At 37.9% G+C, this 17,731-nt stretch overlaps 1 protein-coding gene across 8 annotated transcripts in view; it reads right to left on the bottom strand.

Annotated features, from left to right (window-relative positions):
• Positions 1-17,731, bottom strand: part of EMSY (EMSY transcriptional repressor, BRCA2 interacting) — a 110,291-nt gene that overhangs the window by 2,363 nt on the left and 90,197 nt on the right. For 6 of the 8 annotated variants that reach the window (XM_066368834.1, XM_066368852.1, XM_066368880.1 and 3 more), the window contains 5 exons: positions 12,401-12,565; positions 10,539-10,694; positions 6,921-7,072; positions 4,478-5,041; positions 3,010-3,510 (listed from right to left, as the gene is read on the bottom strand). In XM_066368834.1, coding sequence (XP_066224931.1) covers positions 3,010-3,510; positions 4,478-5,041; positions 6,921-7,072; positions 10,539-10,694; positions 12,401-12,565 — 1,538 coding nt within the window. The remainder of the gene's footprint in view (positions 1-3,009; positions 3,511-4,477; positions 5,042-6,920; positions 7,073-10,538; positions 10,695-12,400; positions 12,566-17,731) is intronic. The other 2 variants (XM_066368890.1, XM_066368871.1) reach the window with 2 other exon arrangements.

The raw sequence follows: 17,731 nt of genomic DNA, 5'->3' as shown, positions 1-17,731 counted from the left end.
TAAATCCAAGCCCTATAAAATTCAAAGTTATCTTTCTACATCTTGATGGCTCCTCTTCTAATAAAGGCTGAAATCTGTGCCTAATTTAAGAGATAGACTTGGAAGGACATTATCATGTGATCACTAACAACATTTTAAAATGTAAATATAGTCAGATTTTTTTGTCTCCCCCACCTCTGTTTCATATAGCAAATAATTGTGAAAAAGACTGAGTCAGGAGACCAACATTTTTGTTCAGCTCTGGCTTTAATTTGTGGACTTCTGAAAAAGTCACTTCCTTGAGTTTTAGATTGATCTTGTATAAGATAATTGGAGAAGATATTCTCTAAAGATCCTTACAGTTCTAAAATTCTATGAATGTCAAATATATAGACTTCTTCTTCAACTTGTTTACTACTCTATCCTCAGCACCTAGCATAGTGCCTGGAACATGGAGGTTAAATCATACATGTGGAATGAATGAACAAATGAATGAAATACATATTATCTCTGTCTACCAAGAACAATGCTTTTCATTCAAAGCTTTTAACATCAAATCACTTCTGCAGACTTCTTCCACTCATCCCCATAGATATTTACTGAATCAGCAAAATCGACATTTCAGGTCAAAGCTAAGTATAACTAATAAGATCTAAAAATGTTCTAACAATGTATTGATGACTATTAAAACAGGAAATATATTTATTATTACTCTCTATCAGACACCTGACCAGCTGCTTTATATATATATTTTCTTCACCTAATCCTCAAAATAACCCTGTGAGGCAAATGTTATCGTTTCTATTTCATAGATAACGAAACTGAGGTACAGAGGTTAACTCTTACTCAAGCCCAAAATGCTGGAAGGAGTACAGGTGTGATTCAAATCTAGGTTTTCTATTTCCAAAAGTTTAATTCTTAATCATTATCCTGTCCTTCCCTGTAACATAGCAACCTAGCACATGGTAAAAGCTGAGCATCCTGTAGAGAAACTATTAATTAGCTATTATCCATGATGCACGAAACAAATTGGATTTTCACCTCTGTTCATAAAGTCCAGAAAATAATTTCCAATTACTGTATTTTTTGCTCCATAAGACACACACCCCACCCGACCCCCAAATGAAGGGGGAAATGCTTATGCATCTTATGGAGCGAAAAATACGTTATTTTATTAAATATTTTAACACACCATTTGGTTCAGAATATTTTTTTTCTTATTTTCCTCCTTAAAACCCTAGATGTGTCTTATGGAGCGAAAAATATGATAAGCTATCCAAAATTATTTTCAATTTAGTGAGTATATTATTTTAAACTCCCAGGAGCCACAGTAAATTTGAGTAAAAAAGTAATAGCTACCATGTATTGGGCAATAACTATAAGTCAGGTACTGTGCTAAGTGCTTCATCTGAATTGCACATCTGAATTTACGTCCATCACGTAAAGTAGGCATCCTTACTCCCATTTCACTGATGAGGAGACTAAGATACATGAGGTACTTTAAGTAGCCTTGCTCAAAGTCACACAGCGAACAGAACTATACCCTGCCTTTTCAGAGGGGGGAAAAATCTTTGTCAAAGATTATTTAATTCACTAACGTTTGTTTTAACAGGGAGAAACAAATTATTTAAATAATTCAATGGCCAGTTCTATTTGTCTTTAAGCATTTCCCCCATACTTATTTATATCATATTTGGGTTAATATTGGTTGATTTGCATTCTCCCATACCTTGGTATCATGGAAAAGGGAAAGTTTACCACAGGAACTTCCAAGTCTGAATCTATGGTAAATCCTAGACTATCCAGATCTCATAAATTCAAAAATTCTCAACTAAAATATACTGTATGACTGGTGGTGGCACAATGGATAGAGTGTTGACCTGGGATACTGAAGACCCAGGTTCAAAACCCCAAGGTCACTGGCTTGAGCACAGTCTCATCTGGCTTGAGTGTGGGTCACTGGTTGATCCTAGATATGATCCCATGGTTGCCGATTTGAGCCGAAGGTTGCTGGCTTGAGCAAGGGGTCACTGGTTCTGCTGGAGATCTCTGGTCTGGGCACATGTGAGAAGCAATCAATGAACAACTAAAGTGCTGCCACTATGAGTTGATGCTTCTCATCTCTCTCCCTTTAGGTCTCTCTCTCTCTCTCTCTCAAATAAATAAATAAATAAATAAATAAATAAATAAATAAAACATGCTACTCTGATACCTTCTAAGACACGTATCAGTTTATCAAAAAATGACAACTGTCAAGAAAACAGCCTGGTACCCTGCAAGGGGAGAGGGAAATAGAACACAATTTCTAAGGGCTAGTCTGAACTAGGCAATTCCTCAGTCTTGATCTAGTGTGCATGATGAAAGATGAGTGTAGAATGGAGTACGAGACATTACGTTCACTAGCCTGTACTTACCAAGCAGGACAGTAACTATAACAAAATTTTTCAATAACAATGATTGAAATAAAAAGCAGAGCCTTGTGGTTAATCCCAAATTAGATATAAAGTTAAATTACATAGAAAATTCTCTTACAACATGTTTCTCCAGACATTTCAGTTAATTAAAATTTTATTGTACTGAAAACCATAAATTTGGATCAAGATCAAGAACTGTGTTTTTCCAAGGAAAGGGTCCCTGAAATATACTTTAAATAGAAATTCAACCCAATTATATCCCACGAGTGTTTGAGCATAGATTAGGGAGCCCCAAAATCAACCCCAGCAAGGGGTGACTCACTGAATCAACACTGGGAAGTATGGCTTGTATCAATACATTAAGCTGACATATGGGCTCAGGGCCCTTGACTGCTTCTAAGATGTGCTGTGTCACAATGTCCACCAATTTTCTAAACTCAGTTCCAAAAAATAAATATAAAATTGTATATTTGAGTATTACACCAAATTCGTCAAACACCGTCTCAAGATAATCTCTTTTTCCCATCTTGGCTTGACTCTTCTTGTGACATCCCCAAACACCAAACCTACCACCCCCAAGATGCCCAAGAGTTCTCGTGTTCCTTCTAATTCTTACCTGGATGATAATTTCTGCTGGGCTCTCTTCAGCTTTCTTTTGGCCTACATTCTGAATACGCATGAACTGGCCTGTCGTAGGCACTCCTGGTATATCGATTTTCCTTGTTGTTAGGGAAGGGCCAACAGCAGATGGACTTGAACAGGACTCTCTACATTTCTGTTGCTGGGGAGTGCAATTCGCCATCCCTGTCACCACTACGTGGGTGGAGGATAATGATCCTGGTTCACCAGTGAACATACTAGTGGCAAAAGCCTTCTTTGGGGGATCCACTACTATATGCTCTACATTTGTATCAATCTGAGCTTCCATCAAAGACATTTTCAAAATGTCTGACACTGCTGTCTTCTCAGAGGCCTGAATGGGAGATATGCTTGTAATTGGTGATGTCAGCTTAGGCACAGAACTGCCACCAGTTATCTTTGTAACTGTAGGTGGCTGACGCCCCTCAAAAGTTATCTTTGTAACAGAGGATCCTTGGGTTATAATTGGCTGCTCCACCTGAAAACAAATTGGGGTTGTGTGTGTTACAGCTACATTTCTTTGAGAAAACCTATCAAACACCCCAGACAATATGGCAAAAGAAATATCCGTGCGGTATACTAGGAAGACATTTTTGAAGCTTGATGTTTTGATAAGAGGGCTGGGTGGGAAAGTAACTGGTTACTTTTAAGGAAAGAGGAGGGGCTGAACGAACCTTTGTCCAGTCAGCACAGGTTCATAGCAATAAAGGAAAAAGAGGTCACAGCAGCCTGTTTTCCTTTGGGATTTATATTCCCACACAGTATACCTTAAACCTGTCTCAAATTATTTCATATAATCTTCAACTTTTTAAAATAAAAAGATTTAAAAAAATATTTTGCTTCAAAATACATTTATACAAACATATTCTATATATAGTTATATGTATTTATAATTTACACATACACACGTCACTCCAAAACCACTGATTTCCCAAATATCGATTTTCTTTCAAATATTCATAGATAATTCCTCTGCATTCTAGAAGATAAATCTAGAAGACAATTTATTACCTAGATGGTAATGATGTAAACTACAAAGGATGATGTTTAATGAAGCCCCTTAAAAGACTGTAGCTTACTTAGCATTATTGCCAAAGAAATAAGAGTTTACAGGCATGGAAATAAGTATTTTATGCCTAAAGCATAAAAATAATTTAGGGATATCGCTTCTATGCACTGTTTATCAATGCTGAAGTGATGTCATATAAAAAAATGCCTGGAAAATCAAGTTTTGAGTGCTATGACGTTTTTTTCTTCCTATATAAATGTGTGCATTTCTTCCCTAATGTCAACCTTCTGCTGGGGTAAACTAACAACAGCGTAATGAGACTTTCGAGTTTCCTCTTGCCAGGAGAAAGCACTGCTAATCACGATAGGGTCGTGATGGTCTCATTTTTTCCGTGAACAGAGAAGTTTAACTTTGCATGCTATCAATATTCCGTTACCTGGCTTGTCGGCTGTTTCTCTGACGAGGCTGGGAGCGCCATTTGGCTCTGGGGGGTTTGGGGTTGCACGTAGATTTTTGGTTGGTTCGGAGCCTGCTGCAGTTTAGGGAGCTGCTGTGTGGTTTTCACTGCAAGCACCTGTACTACAGTCTGTGGGGGCTGTGCCATTAGGGTAGGAAGCTGCCTGTCTTTGGCCACGATAGGATGCTGTGTGTGCTGTACATCAGGCTTGGGCTGTGCTTGTTCTTGCTGGAGAGGGGTGAGTTTCTGATGCCTGATGGAAAGCTGGGGCATTTGCGGAAGTTTGTGCTGCAGCTGGTCTGCCTGCAGGTGGATGGTCTGCTTCTGTTTAGTCTGGAAGCACTGCAGAGTTTTCACTTGCAGCTGAGTCTGTTCCAGCTGGGGCTGGCTAAGTTTCTGCTGTTTAGCGGACTGTGACTGAGTCAGGGCAGATCGGTAAAACAGACCTGTCTGAGGGTCTAAAGTGTCCATCTCTTCAACCTCGCCCTCCTCAGTTCCAAGTTCCTCGCTGTGTTTGGTAAAAGCAGTGTGACTGCTTAATGCCTAAGTAAAAAAGGCACAAAGTAAGAATGAAATAAGAAAAACACCTGTATTGCTACATTTTCCTCAAAATGGAAAAGACTTGGTTATGACATTCACGCAAAAAGTTTTAGAGGGAAGAGCCTAAAGAGACCAAGAAACCTCAAGGTTTCCAAATCGAAAGGGGGCTTTACATTGAGACTCTTGTAATTTCAACTCTCAACATTAAGTACTGTCAAAACTGGACTACTCACTTGTATATGAAAAGTGAGGGCCCAGAAATTATAGGTAAGTAGAGTAAGGTTGCTCTGCAGCTACAGCCCAACATGGACAAAGAAGAGAAGATTCCCGGGCTACAGAAACAGCTCTCTGGCCCGGTCATTAGAGATGTTAACCATCCAAAGAAAGTCACAGCAACCCAGGAGTGAGGCGTCCAGAGAAAAGCCAAGGTTCAGAGAAGACCACTTGGGCCGTGTGCATGTCCAACTCTGTCCGGAAGGGAAGAATTGTTGTCTGAGGAACGTGCCCATCCCAGAACGTACCCACAGAGGGCCTCTCTGATCAGAGTGCAGATGGTTTAGCAGGCTTCACAAAGGTCTGCAAAAACAGCCCTCTGCTCAGATTCCAGGCTCACTGGGCAATAGTTTCCCAGAGACCTGGCTCCCAGTGGGGAAGGAGAGGGGGCAGGGGACAACAGCTCTCCTGTCAGTGGAAAGGGAGACTGCCTGGTGTCAGTCATAATAGTGTTGAGAGGGGGCACTGATCTTAAGTGACATGGTTAGAGCCAGCCTGTCTGACTTTTCTGCCTGTCTTGAGAAAGGTCAATGTCAGGCTGGCCAGATGAGGGCCAGTCCTCCAGGCTAAGATCAGATACCCAGCAAAACCTCTGGCCATCTGGCTTCCCTCAGTGTCATAAGATCCACCCCAATTCCACCCTTTTTGCTACTTTGTCATATGCTATTCCTCCACTCAATCTCATAATGAAACCCTACCCTATCGCATAATGAACTTACACACATAGGCTTTTAATTCAACAATTTCTTCACTGCCTTTCAGGTAGTTTGCCCTACCATTAAGGTCAACTGCTACCAGTTGAGTGACAGTGATTTATATGAATACTAGTAAATCACACAAAAATCTGACATCTATGATATTACTTTATAATAAAGGCAGGCTACTTTGGGTGTAAATCCTGGTTCTGCCACCCAGGATAAGTTACTTAACTTCTGTGAGCATGCATTTCCTCATTTGCAAGAGGGATAGTACACCCACATTACAGGGACATAGTGAGAATCAAACAATTTAGTGTATTTAAAGCTCAAAGCACAGTATCTGACACAAAATCAACTTATCAACATGTTTCCTTTTTCTCATTATCCTTGAGACCAGATTTTACATTTTATATTAATTCTTTCTCCTTACTGTTGAATCTTTTCCTTCTTAATTGGTCACATATGGTAAAGAGGGGTTAAATATTTAGTTACCTACTTACTCATAATGTTCCCATGAGGATTCATTATAAAAGCGAAAAGTAAAGCAAATAAAAAACAAGCAACAGTGAAACAAGCCAACTTCTATTTCATTTGAAATTACCTCAGTGATAAATTCTTTCCTAACAATAAAATTTATAGAAGCAGTGACCAATTCTAATGTCCCAGACTCATCTATGAAGATAGCCCTACCCTGTTGAAATAGTATGAATTCACAGAAAAGCCAAGAATACGATTTCTTAATAACTTTCTGTTAAGACTCCCAATTCATTTCCTCTATTCACTCCTCATAGATGAAGAACTACACATTCTTTGATTCAATTATCTCTCCTCTTATAATAGGAGATGAAACTGAACCTTATTTCAGGGAAAATGAGGCTACAAAAGATAGGAAAAAAAAGAAGAGATACAACCTGCTGCATAATGTGGGTGATGGCTCCTGGGGAAGATGCCGGGATGGACTTCACCACCACTGAAGTCTGTGTTGCGGTCTGGGACTGAGCCACATGCTGGAGTAGTGTCCGCTGGGGCTGGGAGGGTTGTTGGGGCTGGGAGCGATGGCTGACTGAAAATAGAGGAGGTGATAATATTTCTCCAGAAATCACTATAGCACCTGTAATCAGTAGTCATTTTAAACAAATGTCTGTGATACTGCATCACAGAAAGTGTGATACTATGAAACAGGAGGCAGGAGGACCAGAGTTTGCCCATCTATAAGCTGTGTGACTGAGAAAGTCACTTATCTTCTCTGAGACTCTATGTCCTCATCTGTAAAATGGGAATAACAGAGCTATTATAAGGATGAGATGAGAAATGTATGTGGAAGCATAATGAAAGATATCACAAAGGAGGAACAAACTGCTTCAAGTTACATCCTCCTATGAGTTGCACTCACTTTCTCCAATGACCTTTATCCCACTAAGGTAACAAAACAATGATCACATTCTGTAATCAAATCCCAAATTAACTTAAAGATAATAGGGCAAAATAAATTGATTTAATCTCCTGACCCAGTTTCAAATGCAACAGAAACCAGAAGCATCCACTCCTTTATATGAAGTGACACTGTATCACAATCTTACAGTTTCTAAAGATGTAAGAGGTCAAGATACTACTGCAGAGAGAAAACTGGACCAAGAGTTACACCTGGATTCTGTCCCACTGTGCCACCAACCAGCTCTGTGAATCTGAAGAAGTCACTCAAATTATATCTAGCCTCTAAAATTTAGAGGTTTTATTTGTTTGATTTTTGTTTTTTAATGGGATAATAAAAATGTGTTTCTAACCTAGAAGGGAACGAAATGAAGTAGAGTAATGGACTGAAAACAGTCCTTATATTGTTAAGAACTAAAATATAAAGTTAATAAAATAATAGAAAAATCAGTGTTCTTCAAATTTAGCTCTTCTGATACAAATGGATAGGGGTATAGACTGAAATAACCCCATTTCTTACTCTGCTGCTATAGAGGTTCCATGGAATCAACTATTCTATACTGATGTCAAGTGATCACATTTTATCAGCCTGAATTTCAATGTTTTAAACAGTATTTACTATACACCACTTCTTATTCTACAGAGCTTTAGTTTTTTTTCCACCTGAACTGGATTTTTTTTTAGTAATTAAATTTAATGGAATGAGATTGATTATAAAGAGTACTTAGGTTTCAGGTAAACATTTCCATAGCATTTGAAATGTTGATTGTGTTGTGTGCCCATCACCCAAAGTCAAATCATTTTCTGTCACCTTATATTTGTTCCTTTTTACTACCCTCCCCCTGGTAACCACTTCACTTTTATCTATGTCCACAAGTCTCAGTTTTGTATCCTATCTATGTGTGAAATCATATAGTTCTTAGCTTTTTCTAATTTAATTATTTCACTGATTTATTATAATGTTATCAAGGTCCATCCATGTTGTCATAAATGGCAATATGTCATCATTTCTATGGCTGAGTAGTATTCCATTCTACAGAGCTTTTAAAAATGCTTATGTTTACTGAGAAACCAACTTTTTGAATTAGAACAGTAAAAAAATCTAGAAAACTAGCTAAAGATTTTGAGAATAACAGAACTCTCTCAATCATCTATAGTTCTAATGTTCATATATCTTGATCTATAATTTCAAGTGGTAATGGTTCCATTTTCAGAAAAGTCATTAGTGGGGTGTCCAAGGATAAGATGACCACTACAGAAATCAATGTAAAAGTGCCATTTATATGTTGTAAGTACAGAGCTTTAAAACTCTCCAGTGTAATATAAACAAGCTTTATTTATTTCGGTAACACATTCTATCTATATTCACAAATGCAGTTTTTCTACTGTTACTATATATATGCCTATACCTCATATAAGAGATTATAGGCAGCATCACCAGTCTTCTCTTATAAATGTACTACAGTATCATAGTTTGCTTTATATTTACATTTTAAATTATATGAATTAATAAAATCTCCCATTTATGTGCTCAACCAAACTAGAAAAAAAGGGAGTTAGGATTTATATCAAAGCAGCTATTGAAATCATTTATGACTAAGAGAAAAACAAATCATACTAATATTAAAATTAAGCAAGCAAATTAATGAAGTTTTTATTGATGTAAGCATCATCAGAAATGAATGACATTTGAAAAATAAAGATAATTTCTGATTATCAGATTATATGGAACATTTCTGCTGTCTATACTAATCTTTATAATTATCACATTTTTTAAATTAAGAAATTAAATGGATTTAATAGATCAACTAAAACCATTTAAGAATAATCTTTATTTAAGATACTATAAATCTCAAAATAGTCACTTATTTCTTTAAAGAACTCTTATGTTTTCCAATGTCAAACTGCTCACTTCTAAAAAAGAATACCACTATTTTGCAAAAGAAAAATCTCTCTTCATTCACTGATTGGAGCTTCAGATCAGAGTATGCATCCATTTAAGGGTTTCTCCCTCAATCACCTTTCACCTTTGGTTAGACTACAAATGGATGCACACCACTTACCTAGAAGGGGAAAAGCAACCTCTGTCCCCTCATTAATGCGTTCTGAAAATGACAGTATGGGAAAAATCATAGGTCTCTTCATCTATTTATGATAATCTAGTCTATCCCCAGGGGTCAGTACCGAGTTCCCTAACATACTGCCCTCTGCTTTATTTAGGTTTCTGCTAAATATCTCTAAAGACAAATGCTAAAACAGATTTCCGTAATTTTTATGTGGATTTTCCCATTTGGCAATTTTAAACAGTTAGTCTCCTAAAATGATGCCAAAGAATTCCTTTTCTGCTTTGGCATTTATATCCTTCAAATATTTATTTACTTTATGTTCTCTTTGAATCACTGTAAGACAGGTGTTCTTTACATAGTACCTCATAAGTCCTCTCTCCTAACCCCTAATTATTCTCATTGCTACTCTCTGAACTATTTCAAATCTCAAGTAATGAAGTGTCCAAAACAGAGAGCAGTATTCCAGGTGTGGTCTCACCAGAATACAAGAAAAAAATCTATTATCCTTCCTGCTCCATTGTCTATATATGTGCCATCTAAAAATCTCATAAGTGTTTTGTTACTAGACTATATTTTAAACAAATACTTAATTCACTGTTCACTAGAACTCCTAAGTATTTAAAAGAATTTTAAATTTTCTACTTTTTCTTTACATTAAAAAAAGGGTTGGATTTTATACCTTCTTCCTCCTTTGATCCACCTCCCCTCCCCCTAAATTAAAAAATTCAGATACATAACATGTCTATTCTTAGATAAAAAATATTTTATCCTCTCTCTGCAAACATTGCCCTATATTCACAGATATTATTTATAGCCAAATTGCAGTTTTATATTGCTTGCATATTTTGTAACACACTATTTTTTCCCCTAGTTATAAAAGAGTAAATCCCTAGGACAAAGTGAATTTGCTCTTAGAGCAAACTAGAAAAAAATCTAGAAGTATAAAAAATATATTCTCCCCAAACAACCATCCCACGAAATCCAGAAAGGTAGCTCTCCTACCTTAATACTACTTTTAAAGAGGACACCTACCAGTAGTGATGTATTCAGCAACTAGTTCTGACTCTACCACAGCAATTGATGGACTCTCAGGAGAATGTCTCTTTTCCTGGGTCATCTGAATAGGCACTGCCATTTGACTCAAGTCAATAGTGGGTTGTCTCGGTTTAGATTCCAATTTTTCCTTTACTGCATAAAAAAGTCAGGGGAAAGGTTAACTTTTATTACAAACAGCTACCAAAACCAGAGTTGTCCACGAGAATAATGAACCAGACCACTGGGGTGCCATAGCGGCAGGAACTAAGGAGACAATGAGTTGAAAAGAAAAAAGCAGATTGCTATGCAGGGCTATAGAGTCCACAACGTATGCAATCACCCAGAAGCCTAGCAAAAAGTACTCATATGAAATCAGTAAAATCCCCCCTATTATCACTAGGCCAGACAACTGATTCTGTTTTCCTTGTACACATTCCCCTTATAGTATTTCTTTTACCCTTCTTCAAAGTAGTCCCTGGTATCCTTGAGTGCACCAACCTGAAAACAAAGGGTGAATAAGCAGTACAAAGCATCATTTCCTCCCAGGCATACCTATCTAGAATAGTGCAACACTGTGATCAGTTTAATTTGATCTGTTAAAAATTGAGATAATCTCTAAAGAAATGTTACATGTTTTCAATGACTCTTAAAAAATAAAAATTTTCAATGTTAGGGGAAAAATGGCCTCTCTGTTCCTGCAAAAAATATCTTATGGAATGGTCTAAAATCAGAAATTTTTCCATGGATAGATTTACTTTTTTATCATCACTTTTTCTACAAAATCTATTCATTCAGTTTCTATCCTCTATAAAGCATTAATGGAAATGGCTGAGTATGTCAAAACCAAGCAGCTGAGGAAATGACTAAGGACAAAAATAATATCAGTATGTAAAAATGTTAACCAAAGGCTTACATTAACTGCTAGTGTTCTTTGGGTAGTACAGAGTGAATGTTAGACAAACAGTAGTAATTCAGCCCACTGAATGATCATTTATATTATACCCACAAAGCATATACCGTGACAAAATCCAAAGAATCACTTAAACAAAGAAAACCAAAAGAACATAAAAGTCACTTCACAAGTAGAGAGGACATTGAACTAAGAATCGAGAAGTGGAGTCTCAACTCTGCCACTAACCAACTGGGTTACCTCTCTAGATCTGTTTACTTATCCATAAAACGCAGGGGTTGGATGAGATCATCGCTAAGGTCCCTGAAATACTCCGACAATCTCTCATAATAGAAAAGACAGTATTTATAACACAGGTTTTGCCTAGAGTTCATTGAAGATATTTAGTAACTAGAAATGCTGACAGGATCTTGTTACATGAGGATAGCTTTGCATGGAAGCTCAAGTGGTTAAATTATACAAAGAAATATGAAGATAAAATTAAACCAATTTAGAATACTAGAAAGGGCCATTAATGGTGTTTTATGAACACAGAACTGCTCCACCAACATCAAGGAGAATGGCGAGGGCCCTTTGATCAGCTTCCTATTAGTCTTGAATAGATACAACTGGCATCTGTACTGCATCTATCTTTCCACTTAGAAGTGACAGACCTACTCCTTTCTGATGGTAAGAGGTAACAGGATTGATTGTCCATTCTAATCAGGAGACAGAAAAGCTCTGTTATTTTTCCACCTTTCTACTGACTATATCTGTCCTTCATACTCCTGTGCTCAACTTAATGAACTGACAAGTAAACAGACTGAACCAATGATTATACACAAGTCCAGAGGGGGGAAATGTGCTCAAATAATAACAAAGAAAATAGAACAGTGGTAGTGGTAGTATTTTAGCACAACCCATCTCTAGAGAAAACATGCTTCATTCAACTGAGCATGTGAATTCATACCTGTTGTCTGTTGGAGTTCTAATAGAGCTTTGATTGTTGAAGTAGCTGATTGTGATTCACTGGATACATCCTGATAAATTATGGTGGGGCTAGTCTCCATTGCAATCTCATGTTCTGACCAATCCTGACGCCGGGAAGCAATTACATGAACTACAGGCTGGGAATCTGTTTTATATTAGTTAAAAAAAAACAAACCCTATAAACAAAGTTTTTCTTAAAATAAACAATTTGTTTTTTTTTTAATTCTTGTATTTATTGTAAACTTAATGTTTTATCTCCCCAAGAAGACTATAAGCCCCCAGAGGACATACTGTCTTTTAGGTCTGTGTTCACTTAAAAATTCATTCACTGATTCAACAAAGTGGGCATCTAGGTGCCAGAGTCCATATTTGGCATTGAGGATACAAAAGAGCTCACAGAATAATCAGAGGATTCTCAAGAAGCACACAATCTGGTTGGGGAGACAGACATGTAAAATGACAAATTACAATTCACTGTGATCATTGCTGTAATAAATAAGTGTGGATTTGTGTGGGTGGGTGCATATTTGTGTAGAGTAAGAACAAAATGCTGTAGGAGTCTTATTTTCCCCAATGCACCTAAAAATGTGCTCTGCATTACAACCTCAGCATTCAGTCAACACTTATTGAATGACTGATTTACTGAAAGGAAATTCTGTCCATTGACAACAAGAATGGGCAGAGAATCTAGAAGCAGCAAGATATAATAGGACACATATAACATTTGGAGTTCGAAGTCTTAGGTTATAGCCCCAGCTCTATCAATTATTAGCAAGTTGATTCTTTGGGTCTTAGTATTTGGGTCTTGGTGTTATTCCTAAAATGGGAACAATAAAATCAACTCTCTACCTCATGGAAGTTCTGAAGATATAAAAAAAAATAGTTTATGTAGAAGAGTTTTATAATCTATAAAGGACAACAGAAATGTTATTATTGTTGTGGTGGCAGTGGCCTGAAAGTCATCAATTCTAAGACTTTTGTTAGTTTCAAAATAAATTTTACCCTAATTCAAGATGTATTATGTTCATGCTATGTAAATACTACATGTGCATCAAACTGAGCAACAAAATATTTACAAGTTTTCCTTCTACAGAATAAGCAGGTTGGATCCATTGTTCAGTACTTAAACTCCTTTGTCTAAGATACCACACTGAAAATTATGCAGGATATATAAAGGCATGACCCCTACTCCCAAGTTTAGATTAAATGAAGGAGACATAAAATATACATACAGCTTTGCATTTTGGGGTAAAATCAAATGATTAGGGCAAATAAATAAACATTTAAGAAGGAAAAGACTGCTTTGAATTGGCATGGTTACTGAAAGCATCACAGAAGAATAAAGAGAATTCACATAGCCACCAAAATAAGAATAAATACAACATAAGTTCAACCTTCTATGACCATTATATTTTTGAAAACCACAAAGTTGTCCAAAAAGGCTGGGACAGGAGAGACAACTCTTCAAAAGTAGTAACAGCCTTCCTCCCCCCACCAAACCACCAAAATCAGTATACACTAGATCTGAAATTTTAGTTACCATTAACAAACTGTATCTCTGCCCTGCCCCCCCCCCACAAAAACACTAGGTAAGATATATGCTATACAAGGCACGTATAATTTCCATTAAACTTCTCCACAAATCTAGAAAATTGAAGGACACTATCCTGCAATACCAAATGCCATGTGAAACATGTAACAGTTTTTATTTACTCATTCTCAGTATATATATAGAAAAAATTTAAAAAAAAATTTTTTTTTTTTACAGAGACAGAGAGAGAGTCAGAGAGAGGAATAGATAGGAACAGACAGACAGAAACGAAGAGAGATGAGACGCATCAATCATCAGTTTTTCATTGCGACACCTTAGTTGTTCATTGATTGCTTTCTCATATGTGCCTTGACCGTGGGCCCTCAGCAGACCAAGTAACCCCTTGCTTGAGCCAGCGACCTTGGGTCCAAGCTGGTGAGCTTTGCTCAAACCAGATGAGCCCACGCTCAAGCTGGCGACCTCGGGGTCTCGAACCTGGGTCTTCCATATCCCAGTCCGATGCTCTATCCACTGCGCCACCGCCTGGCCAGGCTAGAAAAAATTAAAATTTTTTTAAGTGAGAGGAGAGGAGACAGTGAGACAGACTCCTGCATGCACCCCAACTGGGATCTACCCAGCAACCCCTTTCTGGAGTTGATGCTCGAATCAACTGAATTATCTTCAGCATCTGGGGCCAAGACTCTAACCAACTGAGTCACTGGCTGTGGGGGGGAGGGGGAGAGAATGGGGAGAGGGTGGGGGAGAGAAGAAGATGGTCACTTCTCATGTGTGCCCTGACCATGGATTAAACCCAGGATGTCTATATTCCAGGCTGATGGTCTATTCACTAAGTCAACTGGCCAGGGCCAATATGTAGAATTTAAACTAAAGAGAATTATATTAGGAAATCATTCTTTTTATATAACCTAAGTTCTCAAGTTTAAAAAATTCTGTTGATGATACAAGTACCCCGTGGTTAGTTAGGTGAGAGGACCTATAGGCAAAGAATGACTTGGTAACCCTACCCTATATACAGTGACTATCTAGAAGAAAGCAAGGATAATATTTGTAGAAAGATACGGTAGAGACTATAAAAGGAACATAAATTTCCAGATGCAAGAACCTATCAGAGACATCACCACAAATAACATCATCCCACACAGACTGGGGAGATTTCTCACTCTCTTTCTGCCCAAACTCAGAAAGACCAACTGAGTATCAGAAAGTATTACTGCAACAACTGTGACACAGAATGGGAGAGTGAATCTGGATGTGAAAACCATTTCTTGAGTGATTTTCCTTTCTACTTTTGGCTTATGCTTAGCCTGGATAAATCTACTGTCTATCAAGTCTGATGCTGGGATCAAAAAGTAATGACTGAGATGCCAGGAGCATGATCTCATTTTCTACATTTTTTGGGAAGTTTTGAAATTATATACCCCTGGTGTAGCATATATTCTACCCAGTATTGTTTTCTGGGGGGTGGGGTGGAGAAATACAGTTTGTACACAGTAATTAAATATTTATTTTGTTTTCGTTAGGAAGAAAACATTTTTTTGAACGATTTCCCTATCTCTCTTGAAGATGGTGGCCTGCTGACCCTCAAATTTCTTTCTCCACAAGTCACTTCACAAATATTTATTAAATACTTACCACATGTTAGGTACTAAAGATATGCAATGTACTGTTACATCCAAAGGCCATCTCTATGGAAGAATGTCTCCTATGTCTTTACTATAAAATGTCTATTACTTTCATATAATCATTAAGACCTGTCAGCTAGAAAGATCTGCCCTGGTCAGTTGGCTCAGTAGATAGAGCGTCGGCCTGGCATACAAACATCCCAGGTTCGATTCCTGGTCAGGGCACACAAGAGAAGTGATCATCTGCTTTTCACCCCATCTCTTTCCTCCTCCTACAGCCAGTGGCTGAGTGTTGGCCCCAGGTGCTAAAGATAGCTCAGTTCATCTGAGTTCATCAGTCTCAGGCATTAAAAATAGCTTGGTTGATTTGAGCATTGGCCTAAGATAGGGTTGCCAGGTGGATCCCGGTTGGGGCACATGAGGAAGTCTGTCTCACTATCTCCCCTCCTCTCACTTAGATTAAAAAGGAAAGAAAGAAGAAAAAAAGAAAAGAAAAGAAGGGGAGGGGAGGGGAGGGGAGGGGAGGGGAGGGGAGGGGAGGGGAGGGGAGGGGAGGGGAGGGGAGATCTAAAAGTTCATTTAACGCTGTCACCAATCTTATGCTAAAATCTTCACAAACTATCACCACCAGCCCAGAACTCCAGCACCAGAGAACTCACTATTTTCCTAACAATGTCCTTCCATCTCTGCATAGTTATGACAATTAGCAGAATTACCTTAAAATGGAAGCAGGTTTTCCTGTGACTTCTACCCAATAGTTCTAGCTTCCATTCATGTATCCAAAAAGACCAATTCTTTTCCCTCTTCCACATCACAGTCCTCAAGATAACTGACAACAGTTCCCATGCCCCCCCCATCCCAACCTTCATCTTCTCTTCATGAAAATGTTCAGTATTCACTAAATATCCCTCATATCAAGTGATTCCCAGATGCCGTCTAAACCATCTCTTCAAAACTAAACCCAACATGTCTACATCCCTTCTGTTATGTAACATGTACCTGCCCTTTGAAGTATTTCATAAAGCCTGAGGCCTCCATAGGATTTAATTGCCTAGACAGCATAGTCCAAAATGTTCCAGAGAACATTAGTTCCTCTACAAAAGAAGGGATCCATGGTCAAAAATGTTGGGAAATATTTTACATTATACACTCCACTCTTCATCTTTCATAATATACATTAGTACATAACAGCTTTGAAAAGTTCTGTAATAAGTATGTTTTGCTTAACTTGAATGTATTCCCCACCCTCATCATGACTGCCTAGATCAGCGGTTCTCAACCTGTGGGTCGCGACCCCGGCGGGGGTCGAACAACCAAAACACAGGGGTCGCCTAAAGCCATCGGAAAATACATATTTATTATAAAATATGTATAAAATACGTATTTATTATAAAAGATGTATAAAGTACGTATTTATTATAAAATATGTATAAAATATGTATTTATTATAAAATATGTATAAAATACATATTTATTATAAAAGATGTATTTTCCGATGGCTTTAGGCGACCCCTGTGTTTTGGTCGTTTGACCCCCGCCGGGGTCATGACCCACAGGTTGAGAACCGCTGGCCTAGATCATGAAGCTGCTGGAAAAATCATCCTAGAAACCAAGCTGTGACCTACATAAAGCAATGTTCTCTTCCATTTTACTTCAAATAATCTTGTATTCTATCCAACCTACCTTAAAACTCTTTGGAAATAAACAGAATATAAGAATAAGAATCAACCTGACCAGGCAGTGGCGCAGTGGATAGAGTGTCAGACTGGGATGCGGAGGACCCAGGTTCGAGACCCCGAGGTTGCCAGCTTGACCGCGGGCTCATCTGGTTTGAGCAAAAGCTCACCAGCTTGGACTGAAGGTCGCTGGCTTGAGCAAGGGGTTACTCGGTCTGCTGAAGGCCCACAGTCAAGGCACATATGAGAAAGCAATCAATGAACAACTAAGGTGTCGCAACGAAAAACTAATGATTGATGCTTCTCATCTATCTCCGTTCCAGTCTGTCTGTCCCTATCTATCCCTCTCTCTGACTCACTCTGTCTCTGTAAAAAAAAAAAAAAAAAAAAAAGAATAGGAATCATTAATATTTTTTTCTTTTTTAAAAATATAAAACCCAGTAAGTCTAGCCTATTTCCAA

This window comes from Saccopteryx leptura, chromosome 1, assembly GCF_036850995.1.
Source record: "Saccopteryx leptura isolate mSacLep1 chromosome 1, mSacLep1_pri_phased_curated, whole genome shotgun sequence".
Lineage (NCBI taxonomy): Eukaryota > Metazoa > Chordata > Mammalia > Chiroptera > Emballonuridae > Saccopteryx > Saccopteryx leptura.
The sequence above is the reverse complement of the archived record's forward strand: the minus strand, read 5'-3'. Positions and strand labels throughout refer to the sequence as shown.